This window comes from Raphanus sativus, chromosome 3 (assembly GCF_000801105.2).
Source record: "Raphanus sativus cultivar WK10039 chromosome 3, ASM80110v3, whole genome shotgun sequence".
In the NCBI taxonomy this organism is placed as follows: domain Eukaryota; kingdom Viridiplantae; phylum Streptophyta; class Magnoliopsida; order Brassicales; family Brassicaceae; genus Raphanus; species Raphanus sativus.
Window position 1 is genome coordinate 15,496,480 of NC_079513.1, and position 24,864 is coordinate 15,521,343.

At 34.9% G+C, this 24,864-nt stretch overlaps 3 protein-coding genes across 4 annotated transcripts; all 3 read left to right on the plus strand.

The window, feature by feature from the left end:
- The first annotated feature begins 396 nt into the window (after positions 1-396).
- LOC108847574 (regulator of nonsense transcripts UPF2) lies at positions 397-7,618 on the plus strand. The gene is made up of 17 exons (XM_018620849.2): positions 397-549; positions 625-712; positions 886-1,088; positions 1,429-1,767; positions 1,949-2,053; positions 2,166-2,293; positions 2,843-3,016; positions 3,184-3,247; positions 3,445-3,738; positions 3,828-4,025; positions 4,241-4,342; positions 4,566-4,817; positions 4,933-5,151; positions 5,840-6,010; positions 6,215-6,400; positions 6,487-6,897; positions 7,010-7,618. The coding sequence occupies exons 1-17, from the start codon at positions 496-498 to the stop codon at positions 7,493-7,495; spliced, it is 3,474 nt and encodes a 1,157-aa protein (XP_018476351.1). The 5' UTR covers positions 397-495; the 3' UTR covers positions 7,496-7,618.
- A 5,782-nt stretch (positions 7,619-13,400) lies between these two features.
- LOC130509068 (uncharacterized) lies at positions 13,401-14,724 on the plus strand. Of its 2 annotated transcripts, XM_057004629.1 has the most exons (3): positions 13,401-13,521; positions 13,620-14,069; positions 14,334-14,724. In XM_057004629.1, the coding sequence occupies exons 1-3, from the start codon at positions 13,471-13,473 to the stop codon at positions 14,706-14,708; spliced, it is 876 nt and encodes a 291-aa protein (XP_056860609.1). In that variant the 5' UTR covers positions 13,401-13,470; the 3' UTR covers positions 14,709-14,724. The 2 variants fall into 2 exon arrangements, with proteins under 2 accessions (XP_056860609.1, XP_056860608.1); XM_057004628.1 differs by having other exon boundaries at positions 13,620-14,724.
- A 539-nt stretch (positions 14,725-15,263) lies between these two features.
- Positions 15,264-17,654, plus strand: LOC130509069 (patatin-like protein 6). The gene is made up of 2 exons (XM_057004630.1): positions 15,264-16,809; positions 17,254-17,654. The coding sequence occupies exons 1-2, from the start codon at positions 15,664-15,666 to the stop codon at positions 17,563-17,565; spliced, it is 1,458 nt and encodes a 485-aa protein (XP_056860610.1). The 5' UTR covers positions 15,264-15,663; the 3' UTR covers positions 17,566-17,654.
- Positions 17,655-24,864: the final 7,210 nt, after the last annotated feature.

Sequence of the window (24,864 nt, forward strand, 5' to 3'; positions counted from 1 at the left end):
AAACTCTCGATCATTCTCTACCTCTCTCCATCGTCGTTTCAACTCCACATAATCAAACTAGCAATTGGGCTTCTCATCACTTGGGCTTTAGTTCTTTAATATGTGTTTCTTGGGCTTTACTGGGCATTAGCCAAAACTAAACTTAAGCTGCTTGGGCTTGTATGTGTTTTATTTTTTTTTGCATTTTAATATATGAAGGCCAGTTTTCAAAAAAAAAAAAATATATAGTATTTCTTTTTTCTTCGTAAGTTTGGTACCTTTATTAATAATGTACAACAACTACTAATTCAATAATTTGGATTTGGGCTAACGGTTATCTACCGAACTACTACCGGAAGGCCCGACGATAATGGGTCTTCTTGGCCCCAACAATATTCAATGCTCTATTAAACCCGATCTCGTTCGACAGTTTGCATCAACTCTCCTCTGGAACAGCACACAGTGTGGATTCAATAATCTCCGATTCGTAGAAAGCTATCGCTTCCTGAACCCTAAATGGATCATCATCACCAAGAGGCGGAAAGTCACGCCGAGAAACAAGACGACGAGGTTTGAATTTCGATCTCCCGAGATTACTGATCGTATTAAAATAATGACGATCTCGTTGTTCCTGGTTAATCGCAGGAAGCTCTTGCTCGCCTTGCGGAGATTAAGAAGGCAATTGAAGCTAAGATGACTCTTCGTCAAAACAATCTCAATCCTGAACGGCCTGGTTTGTGTTTTTGCAGTAGTTTTTGTGATTCCATAGGTGTAGTTTTGATAATTTAGGGTTTTCACATTTACTTTCTGCAACGTTGTGTTTGAGTGTTTAGATTTGTAAAGATTGGTTATAGAAATGTGTAGTTTGAGTTTGTTACTGAGAGACTGAGTCCTCCAATGTTGCAGATTCAGCGTATCTTAGGACTCTTGATTCTAGTATCAAGCGCAATACAGCGGTTATCAAGAAGTTGAAACAGATCAATGAGGAGCAGCGTGAAGGGCTCATGGATGATCTGCGAAGTGTAAACCTTAGCAAGTTCGTTAGCGAAGCAGTTACTGCCATTTGTGAGGCCAAGCTCAAAAGTTCTGATATTCAAGCAGCCGTCCAGGTTGGCCTTGCTGTTTCCTATCTTGTACCTTGTCTTTTTTTTTTACTTCGCCGCTATTAGGATGTTGCAGATTAGAGTCGGTTAGGGATCGTTTTTCTTATGCTACTCATGCATCTCTACTGATCAACATGTCTCATTGAGATTGTTATCTTTGTTTCAGTAGTTTTCAATTCATTAGGCTGGTTGGAATGTCAATCCTCTTACCTCGGTTTAGGTTTATGTGGAAACATACCTTGTCCTCTCAGTTTGTTATTTATTACGGGGCATTATAGAGTAGCGTAAGAGGATGCTCATTTTTAAAAGGCCATATACTGTAGCTGATATCCATGTTTTCTGACAGATATGCTCACTACTTCATCAGAGGTACAAAGAGTTTTCTCCTAGTCTGACACAAGGGCTCTTGAAAGTCTTCCTTCCTGGAAAATCTGCCGACGACTTAGATGCAGACAGAAATTCAAAGGCCATGAAAAAGCGCAGTACCCTAAAACTTCTCCTGGAGCTCTATTATGTTGGAGTAATAGAAGATAGTAACATCTTCATCAATATTATTAAGGACCTTACCAGTGCTGAGCACATGAAAGATCGAGATACGACCCAGACAAATTTGACCCTTCTTGCCGGTTTTGCTAGGCAAGGAAGAGTTTTTCTTGGGCTTCCTATATCTGGACAAGACGAAGATGTAAGTTAGTTTCAATATCAGCTGAAATCTTATGCCTAGTATTTGATGAGCTCTTATCTGTGACATCCCCCAGCTCCTCTATTAACGTATATCTTACATGATATCTTTGGTAGTAAAAGGGGCATGCTTTCTTTGTTGTATTTTTCCGTATAGAATTAAATCTGACTAAAGTTTACTCTAGTTTTTCAAGGGCCTCGGCGTCACTGCAGAACAGAAAAAGAATTTCAAGAAAGCTTTCAACACATATTATGATGCTCTGGCAGAGTTACTTCAATCTGAGCACAAGGTAAAATATTTATTTGTTTGCACATGTGCAGGAACTTTTATAGATATCTTTCTTTTCTGAAATTGAAGAAATTTCTCCTTTATATTGTAACTTCATCATATATTTCTTACAGTCGCTTCAACAAATGGAAAAAGAAAATTCAAAACTGGTAAATGCTAAAGGGGAGCTTAGTGAAGACAGTGCATCGTCATATGAAAAGCTGAGGAAATCATATGACCATCTCTATCGAAACATCTCCTCGTAAGTTGATCAAACTCAACTGGGGTTTTCTGATCTCGTTGGTTCTGGCTGTAGTGGAGTTGATTGCAGAAAATCTTAGATCATATTAATCCTTCAGTATATGGGTAGCTTCGTAGCTTTCTTCTCACTGGCTGCTAAAAGTATACTAACAACCCATGTCCCATGCTATTATTGTTAAGCTCTTAGCACTGTCCTGATATATTCTTGAAGTAATTAGCATTTTTTCGCCGTCATTGTAGTGTAAGAGTATAGTGTCATTGTTGAGCGTCAGTTCGTTTGCCACACCTTTGTACTATTGACCATGACAGACTAATTTACTAGAACCCTATGATATTTTTAATGGATCTTTGGAAGTGATCTTAGATTTATGGTGTTTATTCGTTCATCCCATATCTTTGGCTGGAATGGGTTATCTGGTAAAGGAACATCTACAGTTTCGATAATCAGAGGCTATTTGCTTAGGATAAATACTAGTTACAAAACAAAAAGTTAAGTATTCTCATCTATAACCTCCACATACCTAGTAATGTATCATATGTCATGTCGCAGTTTGGCTGAAGCACTTGACATGCAGCCTCCCGTTATGCCAGAGGATGGTACAACTAGGCTCACAGTAGGGGACGAGGCCTCATCGTCTGGTGCTGTAAAAGATACATCTGTCCCCGAACCTGTTTGGGACGATGAAGAGACCAAGACATTTTATGAGTGCTTGCCTGATCTGAGGTCAGTTCTTATTTATGGTCCCAAGAAACAAATTTATGGGAGAATGTATTGTTTGCAAGTGACACTCGGCAAACTTCAATTTTCTTGACAGAGTCTGGCTTATCTAGCTCATTATAGCGTTTATGCTTCTCTTTTAGTTGCTTATGTCATCTTCATTGTTTTTCTAGGGCATTTGTTCCAGCAGTCTTGTTGGGGGAAGTAGAGTCTGCAAAGACAAAAGACAAATCATCTGTGAGTGGATGACACTACATTTCTCACTCTTTTCCTCTTAGGATATAAGAACACATTTACTGTTGCTGCTATTTGAGAACGTGGATGGTGGTCAATAGACATGCTTTGATTTTGAAAGATTTCGTGCTGCACATTTGCTTATAATTTTCTATAAATCCAGCACTTATGATTTCATACCCTGTTGTGATTGGTTGTAGGAGTCTAGCTCTGAAGTTGTCGAAGGTCAACAAACAGCTGAAGACACAACAGAGTTTCCTGCTGATTCTGGTAGTATGGCTGATGTCTCAACTATTGAGCAGCCAAAAGAGAAGGATGAAGTAGATAAGGAAAAGGCTAAGGATGCTAAGAAGGAAAAAGGGAAAGAAAAGGATAGTGACAAGAAATTGGAAAATGAGAAGGAGAAAGGCAAGAGCCTTGACGTGGCAAACTTCGAAAGATTGTTACAGCGACTTCCTGGTTGCGTAAGCCGTGATCTTATTGACCAGTTGACGGTAAGAGTTTTGAAATGGTTTTCTATTTGATTTCGTTTTGGTTGAACGTCTTTTTTGCTCTATTGTTTACTTCTATGTTTTATTTCCAGGTGGAGTATTGTTATTTGAATTCCAAGACAAACAGAAAAAAACTTGTCAAAGCGTTATTTAATGTCCCTAGGACATCTCTGGAGTTGCTAGCATACTATTCGCGTATGGTTGCAACACTAGCAACGTGCATGAAAGACATCCCTTCTACGCTTGTGCAGATGTTGGAGGACGAGTTCAATTATCTAGTCCATAAAAAGGTTAGCTAGATGTGTTGCATTATCTTTGTTAAGTACCTAATTATTTCTACATTTGACTAGGACTGCACTTTTATTCTTTGAGCAGAGTGAAGTCAAATTCACTCTGTTGCTGTTGATGCCTCTGTTCTCAGTTTGGCGTCCAACCTTCCATTATAAACGCTCTTCAAAATTGATAGTATACTGTCTTAAGGAATTGCAATTTGAATTTTGTGCAGGACCAAATGAATATCGAATCAAAAATCCGGAACATCAGATTTATTGGAGAACTCTGCAAGTTTAAAATTGTACCTTCTGGACTTGTTTTCAGTTGTTTGAAGGTACAATGCTCATCCATCTACACATACATTTTATAGAGATGTTTATTTTCTTGATTCTTTGAATATGTGTTAGATACGTTTCAAGTATATACATTAGGTAAGTGTCACTTGAATCCACTTACAGGAGATGAAAAAGTGATTGCAGGGGATTTTGATTCTATCATGTCTGACAAAACTCGACCCATTCAACTCTATAAAATGTTCACTTCCCTTTTTTTTGCAGGCTTGCTTAGATGATTTTACTCATCATAACATTGATGTTGCTTGCAATCTTCTGGAGACATGTGGCCGTTTCCTTTATCGGTCTCCCGAGACCACACTCAGGATGACTAATATGCTGGACATATTGATGCGCCTGAAAAATGTCAAGAACTTAGATCCTCGTCAAAGCACTCTTGTGGAAAATGCCTACTACCTTTGTAAACCACCTGAAAGATCAGCACGAATTTCTAAAGTTCGACCACCATTGCATCAGGTATTTACTAATCTCCACTCCAACTACGTTGTCCATTATGTTTCTTATAATATTCTGTTGCTCAATTCTATTGACGACTTTCGTTTTTCTTATACTTCTATTCAAATTCCTGCAGTATATTCGAAAATTGCTGTTTTCGGATCTTGATAAAGATTCCATTACGAACGTACTGAAGCAACTGCGGAAGCTACCGTGGAGTGAATGTGAGCAATACATCTTGAAGTGCTTTATGAAGGTTCACAAGGGAAAGTATGGTCAGATTCATTTGATTGCATCCCTGACTTCTGGATTGAGCCGCCATCATGAGGAGTTTGCGGTGGCTGTTGTTGATGAGGTATGTCTCCTTCCACTGTATTTTATTGGCTAATACACGTAGATTTTGTAGTGTCCGAAATATCTTAATTCTGCAAGTTCTTAAAATCAGAAGTTCCTGAGTTTACTTGAGGAAAGTGCCTTGGTATTGGGGATCTGTATATAATTCCTCAGAAGTCATATAACTATTACTTTAGATGGTGTTGCATAGATGGCCTCTCCTGGCTCTTGTGAAAACGTTCTAATTTTCCTACGCCAACTTGGAGTACTGTATCTTGTGCAAAGGTTTTGATTTATTCTATAAAATATGTAGCTTGTTCTATAACTGGAAAAGGAGTGGAAAATTTATAGGCATTTGGTCAATAAATATGAGAGTTGCGTTCAAATTGAAATGATGTTGTTTCTTATATGAACTTCGACGCGTCAGTAAAGCCTGAAATAAGTGTTCTGTTGAAAATGGTTTGGAGGACCATGCCTATAGTTTTGGGTTCTATATTATATCAAATCAGAAGAGTGTGTGGAGATGCTCTCGTATCATAAAAATATGAAAATGCTCGTGAATGACATGTTTACATGCTTCGCTTAAATTTTCTGTAGCTTTTTCTGGACTTATTCATTTCACATTTTCTGTAAAGGTATTGCATGTTGTCCACGGCCTAGTACCATGTCCCTTTCTTATAAGTAACGTGGTACTTTGTTTTCACTTGAAGGTACTGGAGGAGATAAGGGTTGGACTTGAGTTGAATGAATATGGGGCACAACAGAAGCGTCTAACCCATTTGAGATTCTTAGGGGAACTGTACAACTACGAGCACGTAGATTCGTCTGTGATATTCGAGACACTTTACTTAACTCTTTCGTATGGTCATGGTACTTCAGAGGTAAGTGAGCCTCAGACTATTTCAGAGTTCAACCCTTTGCCAAGTTCTAAATGCCTGTCTTTGTGGTTTGGCATTTGAAAAATTACATCACTAATGTCTCTTCTCGTGCTTAGTTTCTTCTATACATTCCTCACTGACTGCTGTAATATTCAGTCGTGCTTCTGTTTTACTGATTGATTGTTGAATATACTTTTATGATATTAGCAAGAGGTGCTGGATCCGCCAGAAGATTTTTTCCGTGTCAGGATGGTTATCATTCTCTTGGAAACATGTGGGCACTACTTTGATCGAGGTTCTTCAAAGAAAAGGCTTGATCAATTTTTGATACATTTCCAGAGATACATACTGAGCAAGGGTCATCCTCCTCTGGATATTGAATTTGACTTGCAGGTTAGTTCTTGTAACATTTTGTTTATTTCTTTGAGGTTGATTCATCTGTAACAAATTAATGTGTCTTAACCTCTGTCTCAACGCAGGATCTATTTGCCAATTTGAGACCCAATATGACCCGTTACACGACTATTGATGAGGTCAATGCAGCTATACTTCAGCTGGAAGAGCGTCAACATGCTTCTGGTGCAGACAAAGGCAGTGTAGAAAGACATCCAGATACAAAGCGTCCAGGCATGTTTTCTAACGGTGAAGCTCCCAAAGAAGAAAGCGACAGTGATTCTGGTAGTGGCTCTGCTGTACGAGATGGACAGAACGAAGAGTTGGAGGATGGAAATCATGAGCGGGGATCTGAGAGTGAAGATGGTGATGACTATGATGATGCCGTTGGACCTGGATCTGATGATGATAATGAATTTAGGGTAAGGCAGAAGGTAGTAACCGTAGATCCTGAGGAACAAGCAGACTTTGATCAAGAACTGAAGGCTTTACTTCAGGCAAGTTCGCATTTGGTCTTTCTTTTTTGTTTTTGTAGATTGATGCATCTATTTTTGATCCCAAGGCATTTGAAACTTGACATGAACATGGTTAACTGTTTTGTGGGTGCAGGAGAGCATAGAGCAAAGGAAGCTAGAACTACGTGGTAGACCGGCACTGAACATGACAATACCGATGAGTGTTTTCGAAGGATCCGGAAAAGATCACCATCATTTTGGGCGAGTCACAGGTGACAACGGCGAGGAAGTGGTGGACGAAGAGAATGGAGAGCCAAGAGAAGTTCAAGTGAAGGTCCTAGTGAAAAGAGGAAACAAACAACAAACGAAACAAATGCTAATCCCGAGTGATTGCTCGCTAGTGCAGAGCACAAAACAGAAAGAAGCTGCGGATTTGGAAGAGAAGCAAGACATAAAGAGGTTAGTGCTCGAGTACAATGAGAGAGACGAAGAGGAAGCTAATGGGTTAGGGACACAAGCATCGAATTGGACACCTGCAGGAAGCAGAGGAAACACTCGTGGTTACACAGGTGGTGTAGCTCGTCACCGGTTTGTTTATCATCAAGGAGGTGGTGGTTCGTATCATTCCCGAAGAAAGTAAGGTTTGAATCATCTTTGCTTGTGTGACCCTATGTGTCCAGCTTGTTTGATCCAACTTTTAACTTGGATTCGCTTTCCAGACAAAAACTAAAACAATCATATTTATTTATTTTTACAACTAACATTTCAAATTTTAAGAATATAGTAAAATAAAAATAGTATATGAGAGTCAAAAATATATTTCACATTTTTTCTTAGAAAAATAAAAAAATCAATTAAATAGTGATAATTGAATACTAATTATAAAATATTAAATTTTAGGTTGTAATAATTAAAAACACTTAATTATATGTTAATTTTAAAAAATCGGGTTTTAAAATTAAACCGGATCACTGGTTTTACCGGGTTTCAGCCGGTTTTACTGGTTTTTATTAAATTTGGGTTTTAAACCGAACCGGACTCGGCTTCAGCGAGTCACGGTCGGACCGGTTCGACCGGCCGGTCCGATCCGGTTTTCAAAACACTGGTCATAACCGTAGTGTAGATAGTAAGCAGACTCGCATCTTGTTTGCTTTCACAAACTGTCCCTTCTTATTAAGCCCATTGACAAGTTCGCAAGGTTTCATAGGCAAAGATCAGCCTCTTCTAAACAGCCCTTCGACTAGCGTTGTATATTAGTTACCCTCTTTTTAAAAATATCTTCAAAATCCTAAGTACATTCAATAAGGATGTCCTTAAAAGTCCATAGTTTTCTCCAAATTCGAAGTTAGTCTTTGAAAATTTAATTTAATTTAAATAATAGCATATCGTATCAGAAAAAATTCTATCGCACAAAATATCAACTCTTTGCATTACAATTGAACAACAATCAACACTTTAAACACTAATGTTTAATAATTTTAATTACTTAACTAATTTTAATATTTTCAGAAAAATATTTAAACAGTTTATATATTAATCCATATTTTCTCACAGTTTTTTATGGTTTATCATTTGAAAAACTCTTTTATTATTCCTCCTATTTTCTTCTATTTTTTCTTTAAATATTAAAAAACTTCTAGATCTACTTTTTTTTCTTCTCTTTGATAGTTTTATACTTTTATTTATATACGTTTTTGTTAGTAATCATGTCATATCAAATAAATAGTATTATCAAGTATCAACAGAAGATGTTGCTACACGGTATTAGTACAAATACTACAATAGAGGTATCAAATGACTGATACGGTGATACCTAACATAAATGAAGACAGAAGTAGAACAGTATAAATCCTAAGAAATGAATAAAGTTGTTTGTTGTATGCTAAATAGCTCTACTAGGTCAAAGTTGTTTCAGTTAATTTAAAAGTTCTCAAAGTTTTTTGTGCCGACACTTTTATTTTTAGAAAATAGAAAATTAGATATTTAAATTTATATATACACATAAAAATAAATTATTAGAGAAAGACATTTTAAAGGGTCCTCGCGAAATGCGAGTGAATTAACCAAAACTAGAAGGAAGGTAATTCACCAAATCAATTACTTGATGAAAGCTAATATAAAGAATAATTAAATGAATGACAGAATCATGGTTTGAAAACATAATCACATGAAAGCCAAAAAAACTTTATCAAGAAGATATAAACATACACTTGTTTCAAAAGAAGAAAATATACGTAAAATCTTTTATTACTATTATGGATAAAAAGAGGTTTACCAGCAGTACTATACATTTGGAACTTTTATGTTCGTCAATTTTTTTTTTAAATATCCAGTGTCCATTATTTTACTTCCTCTCGTCCTTTTTGTTTCAGTGCTGTCGAATCTGGTCGGAATCATAATACCCAACTTGACTCTTGGGTCTTGTTAAAGAATCAAATGCAGACTTGCCGAATCCAACGAAAACAGTAGCTAGAAGAGTACAGATACTGATGAGTAAACCAGGATTTTGGCAAACTAACTTACAATCTTTGCGTTCAGATTAATCTGGTGGAGAGAAATTAAACGAAGCCAAGAAGGTCAATATTAATATATTATGAAGTAGCAATCTTTGGTATGTGTCATGGACTCATGTAACTGATACTCCTTACATTTTACTTTGAGTGTATTGTACGGTAAAATTTTCTTTATAAAATAAATATTATTTTATGATTTTAATATGATTTTTATATTAATTTATTTTTTGTTTCTAATTAAATTAAAGAAAACAGTAAATACTTAAAAAGTTAATAATCAAATAAAGACAAAACTGAACATTTAGTAATTTTTTAATATGTGTGAAAAAAATTTAAACACATATAATTTGAAACGCACAGAGTATTTGCTAAAAGTATAATATCTCTTTATATTAAAAAGACAAGTGGAGTTATAAACAAGATAACAATACTGAAAATAAAATCAATCTCTGCAAATAAGTAGCTCTCAAGTACCAAAGTTTTTTCGAGTACCAAAGAACTGATCAAGTAGCATAGATATCCAAAATCACTGACTAGCTAAAGAGTACACACAGCCACTGGCGAACCTACGTTGCCCAGGGTGGTAGCAAATGTCTTTAAAAAAAATTGAATTTGTTAAATACACCTAAATTTTACTTATTTAACTTATACTAAATAACATTTTCTAACTATATTTTTAAAGTTTATATAGAATTGCCCCCAACAAAATATTATTCTACATTCGCCACTGCACACAGCTTAAATTATGGTAAAAAATCTACAAAAAGGAGAGAGTAAAATGTTTTGCTATTAATCAAAAATGTAAGTCACGCCGCGCAGCGACAAATGCGGAACAAAAGAAGAAACAATCAAAAGATTCAAAAGCTTTCTTACCATCAACTGTTCTGATATGTGTAAGACAAAAGAAAGACCGGAGATTACGGGGACCAATACTCTGACGTCGACCTCTTTCCGTCGGTGCCCAATTCCACCAACTTTACTCCACTGCTCACTTGTTGTAAATAACCATATTACCATATTTAACTACTCGTAAACTTTTTTTGGTTTGTACCGTTGTAAGAGAATGTGAATGTCACATGCACAACCATATAATTATAGGGATAAAATACCATTGTTGTTAATTTTTTAATAATAATACGATCCACCTGATTCACATGAATTGATTATATATAGTCCAAGAAAAATATCATTTCATACCAACATATCAGATTGATTCAATTCATGTCTATATATAATTTATATGATCGTACAAAAACATACATATACTTTTAAAAAAATCAGATAACATATATTTTATCTATTTTTTTGATAAAATCATACACAGATACTACATAATCTATTTTTACAGACGCTATGTCAGCTAATTATGCTAATGAAAACGTTACGTGTATATTAATTTTTCAAACTAAAATGAATCAAATAGTTTTATAAAAATCTATTTTTAGAAAATTCAAATGTTTATAAATTTTTATTGTTTAGTAAAATAAAAAAAAATAATTAAATAATGAAATTTTAATTTTATATAAAAGATATATTTGTTATAATGTTTTGATCCTGTCAATTATTCTTATGTTAATTTTGGTTATGTATTTTTATAAAAAAAAATTGATTGGTTGTGTAATAATGCGAATAACTTTATTTTAAGAGAAATAATTTATGAGATGTTAATCTAAGTTCTTTAGATATAAGCAACATAACCAAGATTAATTGAGAGTAACACGATATTAACACTAGCATTAAATTTGAATCATCATAAAACCGTTCTAACAAAAGTGATGCAGTCGTGCTATTTTCGATTAATCTTGGTTTTATTGTTTACATTTAAATAATTTAGATTAACATGTCATAAAATTTTAATCTCTTAAAACAAAATTATTCGCATGATTACACAACCAATCTAAAAAATCTATAAAAAACGCATAACTAAGATTAACATAAGAGTAACTGATAGGATCGAAACATTATAATGAATATGTGTCTTATACAAAATTAAAATTTCATTAATAAAAATTTATAAAGTATATTTTTGTAAAACAACTATTTTGATTTATTTTAATTTTTAAAAAATACTGATTATGTGTTATTATTGTCAGCAAAACTAGATGATTGGCAGCTGACGTAACGACCGGTGTATGTTCTCGCCGAAAAATAACAAAATATATGTTATTTGAATTTTTCAAATGTACATGTGTTTTTGCATAGTTATATAAACCGAATATGAATTGAACATATCTGGATATGAAACGATTTTTCTAACGAAAGAACACATTCGTAGATAGCTGTTAATGAAATCTACAGTAAGTAAACTAATTGTACCATTAACTAATAGATTATTATCGCGTTAGTAAACAGTAATCAATTAGTCACTACTTTGTTGCTGAGACAAGAGCCAATTACACCACTAAATATATTTAAATCATTGTGCTTCAGATTCTTTTCGCGTGATGGCAGAAAGTCGTGTTTTCTTTTTTTTTTTTGAACTTAAGTCGTGTTTTCTTCTTCTTTTCTTTTTGGGTAGATGACCAAATTTTGGAGATTTAGCGCAAAAAAACAATTGTTTTTATTTTGAAAATAATTGTTGGAGAATATCTAAGTTATTTTCTTATTATAGCGTAGCGAGCAGATAGTTATTAGAGAAAGAAAATCATTTTATTTCTTTTGAATTTTCCATAAATGGTACTCCCACTCCCTCTGTTCCACTTTATGTGATGTTTTAGGTTATTGCACATAGATTAAGAAAACTCATATTTTTATGTAGTTTATCTTGGTAACATAAAAATACATTAAATAAAACTAGTTTAACCAATAATAAAAAAAGTACAGTATTTTATAATTGGTCATAAAATTCAAATCATATTAAATTCTACATAGATTAGTGAAAACATCACTTAAAATGGAACAAAATAAAAATTCTAAAACACCACTTAAAGTGGGACGGAGAGAATAGTTAATTAGGACCATAGACATTAGCAAATGCTTAGTTGAGATCTTGAAGGGAATTCGTTTTCTTTGAAGTCAAAACATAAGTTGTTGGTCCCTTAGATGTAGGTTTGAATATACTACAATCATGTCAACAACTTGAAGTTAAGGGAAGTTGAAATGATATGGACCAGAAGAAGTCATATAATTCAAAGAAAAACAAAGAAATCAAGCCAAGTTCTATCATGGTATCAGATTTCTGTAGATTAAGGTTTTGTATCTTTAGAATGATTTCTTAAGGTGTGTGTTCATATAGCCAATATACTAAAAGACACAGAACCTACTTACTTAAACTATGAGATTACAGTTAGATATTAAAAGAAATATAGTGTAAACAATATTAAGCATTTAAAAGGAATATAATCAACATGATTTTCCTTGATTGGCAAGTGATTGAGATCACATTTTTATAGGATTCACGATTGACCTTGAATTAATTGTTAGATGACCAAGTTATATCACATGATCCACTAAGAAGAGTTGTATGCAACTTATCAAGTATACATAGCTGAGATGTAATACTTGATAATTCATCCCAAGTAGATTTTTTTTTTTGAATTACAGAAAGTATAACGTATACATGCATTCCTAGCTATCTACCCGACAAAAATTAGTATATCTTTCGCCGAAAAAATAGCTTTAAAAATCTTACATTCATATTCATACCCACACTAAAAAATGATAAGAACAATCATACCAATGGTTAGGCTAGAGAATAACGCACTCTCCAAACGCATATGCCAATAGTTTGCGGTTTTGTGAGTCCCACGGGTTAGTCTTCTTTTTTTTTGACAACACCCACGGGTTAGTCTTTAGAAGATAAGTTTGTACTACGCTCTGGTGACATGCAAAACTTGACCGCCCATGTAAGAAACTATGGACAGTTACTCTTTGGTCATTTATTGTCTTTAGCTTTGGGAACTTTGTTGTTGTCTGTAGCTTTGGGAGACCCTACTACACGTTAAATGAATATGTTACGCATTTTGCGAGCTAAACTCCATACTCTTTTGAAATTTTTTTTAATTGTTTTCGGATAAACTTTTTAACACTGGTTGTTATGCATTGCAGATTAGGCATGTGAGCACATATGTATCCTTTGACTTCCTTGGCTAGTAGGTGGTGAATGTGTTCCGTTCGTGTGAATATGAGAGAGCTGACTACATGCACATTGTTGGTATATAAAGCTTCTTTAAGAATAAATATACTAGAAAACAATTCTTTAAACTAAAGAACTGCTAACTTTTCTCAGTTCGCCCTAATTATTTCTCTCAGGCCCGCGTCCCGAGGTATGCCGTTTTGGATGGATCTCCACCGCTTCAGCTCCGTCGCTCCTTCAGACTCCCTTTGAAGCAGCTCTGCTCCTCCTCCATGGCCCTGATGGTGAATGCTGCTCCGTTGGTTTACAGACCTCCTGCAGATACGCTGCCGTACGAGTATCCTCCGGTTGAAGTTCTCTCTCCCGTCGCTCCTCCGCCGTTACCTCCAGACCCTCCAGACGCTCTCCTTTCTCTTCTTCGCATCCGCGTCACCTCCACTAAGCCTTCTCTTCAAGCTCTTACCCACACCCTTGATTTAAAGCTTCATTGTTCAACAATGGCGACAAAGATCTGTGGTGGTGGCGTCCCTCTTGTGTGCAGGTCGTTTCCTTGTCGGCTCGTGGAATGGTCTGTTCTCAGATCTTGTCCCGACCTTCCTTCCCACCCTCCGGTTACAGCCTTCCAGGTTCATCATAGCTCCTCTCTCTCCGCTTACCTTTATTCAGTTGAATGGGTTGGAATGCGAGTTGTATGGGCGACTTTGAACTTGAGGTCATTGGTTTTAATTGGTAATGTTCTGATGGACAGAGCTTCCTTCGGTTCTACCTTTGTGCCTTTTAGTGGCATCTATGTCGTTTCAGTGCGATTTCTTACTGCAGTATGCAGTTCCTTTATTGTGTCAAGCCTGGTTTTTGGTGCTGTTATCTTGTGTTTCTCTTCTTTGTTGCAGCTGGAAGGAAAACTCGTTGACATATCTTGCCTGTTGAATCTGATCTTGACGGGTATTGGTCTCCCAATTGTCTCCTGTTTGGAGTTGTTTCTCTTCCCAATATTTCCTCTTGTATGGAGTGAAATGGAAGATAAAGCGTTGCTGGTACTCAAAGGATCTTCCTCCCAGCTAATGCTCCCCTCTGCTGTTGATGCAGTGTTTGTGACCGTTTGGGTTACACTTGGTACGATTATTAAAGAAGCTTATGAAATCGTTGTCATGCGATTTTTATGGTTTCTTTTTGTGATTTGTATCAATTTTATCTTTTGTGTTATCAGTTTATCACTTTGGTTGGCTCCTTGTAGCCTTGTTGTATCCTCCTCTAATGGAGTTTAAACTCTTTTAAGATAAATGCAAGTCTGGTTTGATCAAAAAAAAAAAAAAAAACAATTCTTTTAATTAATCAGAAAGATATACATGTACCAACGAAAGATATGTATTATTGGTCTTTGTATTCATATGTAACAACCACCTTATTGTCATTATCCCCACCATAATACATGATTATAAAATGACTTTTCAGCCAACAAAACACACCTCGAATTCAAAATTCTTGGAAGAATATTAGGCAGATATATGTACATCACATACACAGTGGCGGATGCACAGCATGGATGGGTGGGGCATCTGCCCCCTATGGATTTTTAAAAAAAAGAAAAATCTATGCTATTTGTAACATATTTGGAGAAATTGGATAAACTTGCCCCCCTCAAAATCTCAAATCTAGGGTAAAATATACCTCATTTCTAAAGTTTCAAAGTTTTGCCCCCTATAATACAACTTTCTAGATCCGCCACTGCACATACATCTAAATTATTGCACCAAACTCGGAATATCATATACGTACGTAAGTACATGTACACAGTACATACGTATTTAAGTAACTGCAGGGTCTCGTATTATATATGTTAAATTCTACGTAACGAAAGCCACGCGTAAGATTTAAAGACGCTATAAAAAAAGATCCTTCACAGGCTCTGTGTTCTTGCTTCCTTCTTCATCTCTTGCTTTATTGATCAAAGAATACTCTTTTTGCCTTTATCTTGAATTTCTGGAATGATTTAAGGAGGGAATAATAAAGAGAGACATAGAGAGAGAAGAGCATCGGTCTTTACTTTACTTTTTGTCTTGTAAGAAAATGTTGCGACCATAGTCTCTGTTCTCGTGTTCTTACGACAAGAGATTATCTTTGTGTTTCAAGTGTTTTGTCTTTATCTTGGCGATAATGTCTAGAGTGTGTTTATTACCTTATTAAATACTCTTTCTTGATTTCTACTTCTTGTTAATTACGATGCAAAGAGTACACAATAAAGCTCCGTCGGCGACTGTCAAACATCATTTAATCAAACAGAGCAACAACGGCGGAGTCACGGCGGAGGCGGCGGATATGCAAGAACCGAGCATCGAGACTGATAAGCTCAGCTACGAGATCTTCTCCATTCTCGAAAGCAAGTTTCTCTTCGGGTACGACGACGACCCGAAGCTAATGGAGTCTCGGAGCAGAGACCCGAGTCCAGAGCAAGAAACATCACCGACGGAAGCAAACGGCGTCGTTCCGGGATCGATCAAGAACCAGAGAGGGAAAGTCTGTGTTCTGAGCATCGACGGCGGCGGGATGAGAGGGATCATACCCGGAAAGGCTTTGTCTTATCTGGAGCAGGCGCTGAAGTTGAAGTCGGGTGACCCGAACGCCCGTATCGCCGATTACTTCGACGTCGCTTCTGGCTCCGGCATCGGCGGGATCTTCACGGCGATGCTTTTCGCTTCAAAAGACGGTGACCGTCCGATCTTCAAAGCGGATGACACGTGGAGGTTCCTAGCGAAGAACGGTAAAAGCTTTTATAAATCCCAACCGGGGAAGATCCTAAACCGGGTGATGAAAACCGGGTCCGGTTCGAAGCTTGAGAAGTCCATGAAGGAGTCGTTCGCTGAGCTGACCCTCAAGGACACGCTTAAACCTGTTCTAATTCCTTGTTACGACCTCACGAGCTCCGCACCGTTCCTTTTCTCACGCGCCGACGCGTTGGAAACCGACGGCTACGATTTCAAGCTGTGGGAAGTTTGCAAAGCCACGTGGGCCGAGCCGGGAGTGTTCGAGCCTGTGGAGATGAGATCAGTGGATGGTAAAACGCGGTGCGTCGCGGTTGATGGTGGGTTAGCGATGAGTAATCCGACGGCTGCGGCGATCACTCATGTGTTGCATAACAAGCAAGAGTTTCCGTTTGTTAGAGGCGTTGAAGATTTGCTTGTGTTGTCTCTTGGTACGGGGCAGTTGGTTGATGTGAAGTATGAATGTGACAAGGTTATGAAATGGAAGGCTAAGCAATGGGCTCAACCCGCGGTTCGGATTTCCGCAGATGGCGCGGCTGATACTGTGGACCAGGCCGTTTCCATGGCGTTTGGTCAGTGCAGGAGGAGTAACTACGTCCGTATTCAGGTAAAAGTTTATGTTGTGATTACAATTCATTTGATTAAAGCTTCGTTGGTAACATTGCTTAATAGTCCCAAATGAAGAGTTTGCTAGTGGATAAAATTCATGGATTATCTAGTAGGAAAATAAAAATATCATAGATTCAAGTTTTATTAAAAAATATTCTGCTAACATGGTATGAATTTCGCACAACGAAGATATACAGCTCTTTAGGCACAAAACCTTCTAATCATTTAAAATTATTGGTTTAATTGCGGAAGATAAAATGGAATATATATTTTAAAATAAAATGGAATATATGCAGTGTAATTTTTTTTATATGCAGTGTAATTTACATTTTGAGTTTGTTATTCTTGAAGCTATTTAAAAACTTTCAGTTCTGTACAAGAATCGTGAATACTTTGGATCTTGATATTAACACTAGTCATCATTATTTGTGTATATTTATAGGCTGATGGGTCAAGCTTCGGTCCATGCAAACCAAACATAGATACGGACGCTAGTCCAAGCAATGTGAATATGCTTGTGGGAGTAGCAGTAGAGATGCTGAAGCAGAAGAACGTGGAGTCGGTTCTGTTTGGTGGTAAAAAGATCAATCAAGAAAGCAATTTCGAGAAGCTGGATTGGTTAGCTGGTGAACTCGTGCTTGAACACCAGAGGAGGAGCTGCAGAATCGCTCCCACTGTAGCGTTCAAGCAATCCAGCGACAGAAGAACTGATGATCAGAAGACGATTTTCAAGGATATTGATTGTATGTTTTGAAGATATTATTCATCTTATTAAGGTTTGTAATTTGTATATATTAATGTTGATTTTTGAGTTCCGAGAAGGAAGCCAAACATCTTCGAAAAGGTCTCATTCTTGTCCGTTCTGCGTGTAATATTTTTGCTTTGTTTAAGTGTAATTTTATACAAGAAAAAACTTTGGAATGCACTATATTGACTGACTATCTTATATTTTATATATTACTAAAAATCTATTGAAATCTATAGATGAATTTCCAACGTGATAATAAATAGTAATCTATCTTATATTATACGTATATTACTAACTATCTTTTTCAACAGTAGTTATGAGAGACTTTGTCTTTAATTTCGAAACTCCTGAAAGCAGCAAATGAAGGTCGTTGCGATTTATAATCAAATATTATAAATTGTTTTATATTATTTTGCAACTAATTATATCGATTAATCCCATGTGGTAAATTAAAATATTGTATCGCTAAATTCTTTAGCAATATAAATTAACAATTTGTGACATGCTACTAATTGTGTAAAGCAAAACGAGCGACAAGCTGCAACTTACAGCTTATAGGTTACAAGTTGTTGTCATAGATCACATCAATGCAAAGAAGATGGTAATCTTGGGGATTAGTTAAAACAAATTAGCCTAGTTAGTAATTAACTTATTTCAAAGAGAAACCTACCTTTTTGTTAAACGAGAAGATGAACTGCCAACATTACTTTATAGCACACCTTATCTTTTCTTCTCTGTTTGTTACAGAATCATTGATTTTGCAAACCATCATGATTACTTTCAATTTTGTCTTTCCTTATATTTCATTTTCTTGAATACCAAGATCCGAAATGTCAAATCAAGTTAATTGGAAATTTTATGAAAAGATAAAAATGCGTAATGAGAACAAATCTCTTTGGAGATTCAAATTGATTGGAGACCAAATATCTTTTATAATGATTTGATGTAACGTAAGTTCAAAGATGTGAACTTTGGAGCGTGATGAATAGAACGTTTCATGAAGCTGTTATGAAATCATACTCAATGGGGGCTCCTAAAGAAGTCACTTTCTTGACTTTCAGTAATTATTTTATTGGTACAAATTGGAACGGTTCGACGGCCAGTAAGAAAACAAGTGCTGTCGTGTTCTTATGCGTGTGCATGGACCGAAGTCACGGTGCAGGGAACGTCGTATAAATGCTTAAAGCCCCACGTTTTGCGTGTCGGTTTAGGTCTCAAGTGACCGACACAATGTTATATATCAATTATTTTGCTCGCAACTAACTAAACTGAGAGTTAAAAGTATTAGAGCATGTCCAATAGAATTTCTCCCCTTAGAGTTCTAAAAATTCATATATATATATATGAGAGTTAAAGTATTAGAGCATGTCCAATAGAATTTCTCCCCTGAGAGTTTTAAAAACATAATATATATATATATTATATTATATATATATATATGAATTTTTAGAACTCCGAGGAAAAGCCCCAGCAGATATGTCAACAAAATATTTTAGATTAGGGATCAGGTCTTATGCATGATGAATTTATATAAATAACATATAGTATTTTTAAATTAAATATTTATATCTGATCAGATTTGTTTTATGTATACAGTTATTTTTCGTTTATATAATCATCTAAGACTTGCACCGCGTGATAATTTATATAATTAAAATTAAAAAACTAATATTGAAAAATTAAATATTTATATCTGACGGATTTTTTTATGTATATAATTATGTTTTGATGTATATATATATTGGGCTGAGACCATTTATAATTGTAGTTATAGACTGAAACATATTTTGAATTTATGATATGGATTTATCAATTTGAGCTTAAAACTTTTATTTCTTTTTAGAATTAAACAATTTACATAAAGTGAAAAATGAAAATATTTAAAAAAACAATATAAGTTGGGTTAAGCTTATATTTAGACAATAAGTGCAATTGTGGTTCTTTATGGACCATATTAAGACCATACATAATTAATCAAACCTGATTATCAAACTTTTATGGACCATACATAAATACTTAGAAATATGACGATTTCCCAATGCTTGCAGTTGATAGTATAGATATGATTGATAGTTAGGTTAATGTGATACATTAATTAGCATTAACTACCAAGGATCTCTATTATCATTTATCGTGGTACATTAAGGAAAAATAATATAAGCTTCTCATAACTACAAAAACAATTGTTTTTCTTGTTGCCAAAGTTTTTCATAGTCCTCAATTTAAATTCTTATATATAACTTCTGAAGAATTGTGTAGTAAACACATATATTCGATAGATACACCAGTTTGGTGATTATAATTTTGTATTTATTTCTTTATTATTCTATCAAAAAATATACTACACTTACCTAAATATTTTTTGTCAATATAGAGAATATAGTTTATATAGCTGTAATCTCGTATTTATAATTTATAAATATAATTTCTTTTGTTTATCCACTTTTGTATTATAGGTGATCAAGCTGAATTTATAATTTTGTATTTTCTTGTTAATATAGAAAATAGAGTTTATATAGTTGTAATCTCTTATGATGAACAAAATATTCTCGAAATATGATGTACCATCCTATCAAATGTATTGTGTATTTAAAATCTAGAAAATAGAGTTTATAAAATTATAAATGCAAAATATAAATAAATATTTTAGAAATGTAAAAGTAAAATAGGTGAAAAATCATTCCTTTTCAAATTAAAATCATTTTATGAATTGAAATCGGTTACTACTTGTAATTGGTTTTTATAAAGTAAACCAAAAAAAATTAAACCTAACATTCGGTTCATAACATTATAAATTAACCGGTTAAAAGTTTCTTCGAACATTATAATATATGATGGTCGTATATATTAAGGGACATAATGTTCTTAGCGAATCCTCTAATCAAATTTGGACCAAATATTTTCCTCAATTGCATCCTTAAGCTGTCACATAAAATTCATTGACATCTCCTATATATTAAAGAAGAAACATTTAAAAAGTTATAACATGTAATTTGTACTAATTAAAAAGTGTCATACTGAGTTGTCACGTAATTAGAATGCTAATTTTGCTTACGTGGCGTCTTGAGAATCAATTGAGAATTTTTTTGGTCCAAAATTAAATTTCTAGGGAATCTATTATTTCCTTAAATAAAATCTACAGAATTAGCTAATGTGATTAAAATCTATATAATAAAGATTTACTAACAATCTGTATACTTTCTATCATTTTGTTTAATTATTTATTACTAAAAAAATCATACAATTACATTACTCATATAATAAAATTTAGATTTTTTGTATATATTGTATTTTGAATTTTCAAAATGAGTATAAATTACTAAAACTTGTTAAAAGTCTCACATAACCTTTTGTGATCAAGATTTTTATTTTTTATGTAATAATATACAATGATTATGAAACCATATGAATAAATAATTTTATTTAATAGGTGTTTATGTTAATATATATATATATATATTTCATATGTTTAAATTAAATTATACATCATATGAAAATACATACTTATATTTTGATATTTGCATTGAACATATATTGAAAAGTAATATTTTAATTTTGAAATCTTTATTGTTTTTTCAAAATATTATTATAAATTATTGAAACCACTAAACATTCCACATTAAAAACAATTCGTTGGTGTAAAATTTTGTTACACAATATGCAAATAATCATAAAATCATACGAGTAGAAACATCATTTAATAAATATCCATATTAGAAGTATATTATATATCTATGTTAATATCATTTAAATTTAATTATACATCATATACATAGATAAGATTGATTGTTTTGATATCTTTACTCCAAAATGATTTTCGAACAAACAGGAGTGATCGTTTAATTTTATATACGCACTCCAACTTATTACATAATAGTAACGATTTATTATTTATTTAATATATAGTTATTATTTTATTATTTCATAATATGCACACGACGCATATCTTAAACCTAAGTATGTATCTCTTTAATAATTTTAAATCTTAAATTTTCTAAATCTCAAGCCTAAACAAAAGAACAAAATGAGAATAAACTCCAAAATCAATATTTATATCTAGCATAACCAACATGAAAAAATGACATAAAATGAGAAAAATATTGAAGATAGATAGGATTGGCACGTGAACGTAAACTTTTTATAACCATAACTAAATTTTAAATTGATAAATCATGATATAAACCGAGCTGGCATAGTTTCATTGTAACCAAATAGTAGGTCTGAGATTTTTCAACGTAAACGTTGTCTTTGCGATAAGTGATTTTTGACCTAAGATATTTTTTTTTAAAATGGATCACCTCATCAGTAAACAAATTATGTAATTAACAATTTTTTTTTAAATTGTTTAAAGGCCAAAATATTAATTCGATCAAGAATATAAATTTTATTTTTTCATACAATATTTTTTAAACAATTTTCATATATATTCACCATGCGCAAGACGTGTATCTTATCTTAGTTCTAATTTAGTGGTAACTAAGTAAATTTATTTTTTAATTATTACAAATTATAGGTTACATTTTTTAAATGTTTTTCTATTAATATAGGGGATTATAGATTCAGAACCTTAGAAGCTATTGGGTTCTATGGGTTTTAGATATTTGTGTACGGGTTTCTATTGGGTTTTAGATAAATTAGGTTACTGGGTCTTATCTATTAGTACTTCCTTCGGGTTGAAACTCTTTTCTATACTCTTGCATTAATATCAAAGCTCTTTTGTTAAGAAAAAAAATCCTTAGAAGTTATGTAATCGTTTGTTCTCGTCTTGTGTGGCGTCAGAAGACTCAGAACAGCGTCTATATTTGATAGTTTTGATAGGCTGATAGTAAGTGATTGATTGTTCATAAAATGATATGGTCTTCCAAGTGAAAGATGTATCGACTATTGAGAAAAAGCTTAGAAATTTATTTCCGTGTTGTGAGAACATGTTTTAATTAATACATTAATCACGCATTTTAAAAACACTGGATCACTTGAAGATAAAAATGCATGTACTATTATGTTTTGCAACAATACTATGTCTTGTGGTCGTGCCTCGTGGTCCATACTGCTGAACCAGCTTGATCCAGTTCGTAACAATAGGGGACTGTGTATCTTGTGTGTGCTACACAGTCGTTTGTGCAGACTGTCGTGCAGCTAAGACATGACTATATTGGTAGTGACACACAGTAGTATATTTTTTTCATAGTTTCCAAATTATATACAGCTTTCACATTTTGCAACCAAATTTCATTCCAAATCATTCTACCATCAAAAACATATAAAACATACAAAATGAGCCTTTTTGGGCTGTCTTTACAACTATATTGTTTTGAGTTTGACCGGGAAAATTATTCTATCATCCATATGTGTCATAAATTCGAACTATGACCAATATCCGTAACTATAACCTGGAAGATCTCATTCGTTTGTGATGCAGCGTAGCATCCTATTTCCTTTTTACTTTAGGTTTCTTATTGCCTTTTATTTTGCATTCCTTTTTTCATGTCGGTGTTGTTTTTCCTTTATTCTTTTGGTTTAGTATTTTCAATACCTATATATATTGATCTCTTGGCTTGTAAGAGACATAACTTTTGGATCATTGAATTTTAATAAACTCAGAGCTTTGGTTTTATACAAACTCTTGAATCCTTGTTTCTGGTTAATCCTTGAGGATTCAACAGACTTAAGAAGGCTTAGCTAACGGGTATTCGAAGAATCAACGTTACCTTTGCATTATCGGTTACTAGACGGTACTTCCGCTCCGTCAATTGGTATCAGAGACTTGGAACTTCGATTCTTATCGTCGTTACGATCTTAACATGCCTCCCCGACCAGGAAAAGAACCAGCCAACGACTGGCTTCAATTCAAGCAATTCTTGGAAGACTTCCAGGAACACTTTCACGACAACCTTCGCCGTACAATGGCGGATGCAATTCAGAATGGAGTTCAGGCTGGTGTTCAAGCTGCCTTTGCAGCCAACGCAGCCAATCCAGCCAACAACGACGCAGCTCCCAGCGTCAACACCGCCGCCGCAATCCTGCTTATGTAGAAGAGAATGACGACACAGATGGAGAAAACCCGTTTGGTGATCATCTCAACCATCCACGACATCACCGTGATCGTGGTCATCAACATGGACACGCCGAGGATAATCGTTGGATGTCGGGTGTCAAACTCGAACTTCCTGAGTTTCACGGCGGTTCTCAACCAGAAGACCTCCTTGATTGGTTTGTCACTGTCGATGAATTCTTGGAGTTCAAAGATATACCAATCAATAAACAAGTTTCTCTGATCACAACTCGTTTTCGTGGTCACGCCGCTTCCTGGTGGAACCAACTTAAGCTCTCACGTTCTCGGCACGGCAAAGAAAAAATAATACTATGGGACAAGCTTAAGAAACATATGAGGAAAACATTCATCCCATTTAATTTTGAGCGTCTTTTGTTTCAAAAATTTCACAACATACGCCAGGGTTCGCGTTCTGTGGACGATTACTCTAATGAGTTCTACCAGTTGCTTACACGAGTGGATATTCACGACTCGGAAGATCAGCTCGTTGCTCGTTATATAGCTGGGCTACGTCCTCAACTCCAAAACATGCTCCACCAATTTGACCCGGGTTCTGTCTCCGAAGCACGACAGCGTGCCGTTCTGGTAGATCAACAAACCCGCCTTGGGTCCAACCAATGGCCCTCCAGTTCGCGAAACCGCAACTCCACTACGATGATTCAAAACCATCTGCAGGTCGTGATTCAACAGCAGGGCCTCGAGCTACTCAACAACAAACCGAAGCCACTTCAGAGGCAGCCGAGACACGTCCTTCTCGACCTAATGCTCTGCGCTGTTTCACTTGTGGAGAAAGAGGTCATATACAGACGGCTTATCCTCAAAAGGGTCGTCGGCTTAGTTGCTCATGAGAAAGACGCTATAGGTGACCCAATTTATGATACAGAGGAGGAAGATGTGGAAGAAGAACAAGTCAGTGGAGACACCGGAACTTTTCTAATGATCCGTCGCAACTGTTTAGCCCCCAAAACAGATGAAGCTTGGCTTAGAACTGCCTTGTTCAGCTCTACCTGCACCGTCAAAGGCAAGGTGTGTAGATTTGTGATTGACTCCGGATGCTCTGCAAACGTGGTGTCGGAGGAAGCTGTTCGAAAATTGGCTCTCAAGGCTGAACCTCATCCACATCCTTACCGATTACTGTGGATGCAGACAGGGGCGAAGTATACGTTTCTAAACGGACGTTGCTTTCTCTCTCGATCGGGTCTTTCTACAAAGACGAGTTATACTGCGACATAGCACCCATGGATGTCTCTCAT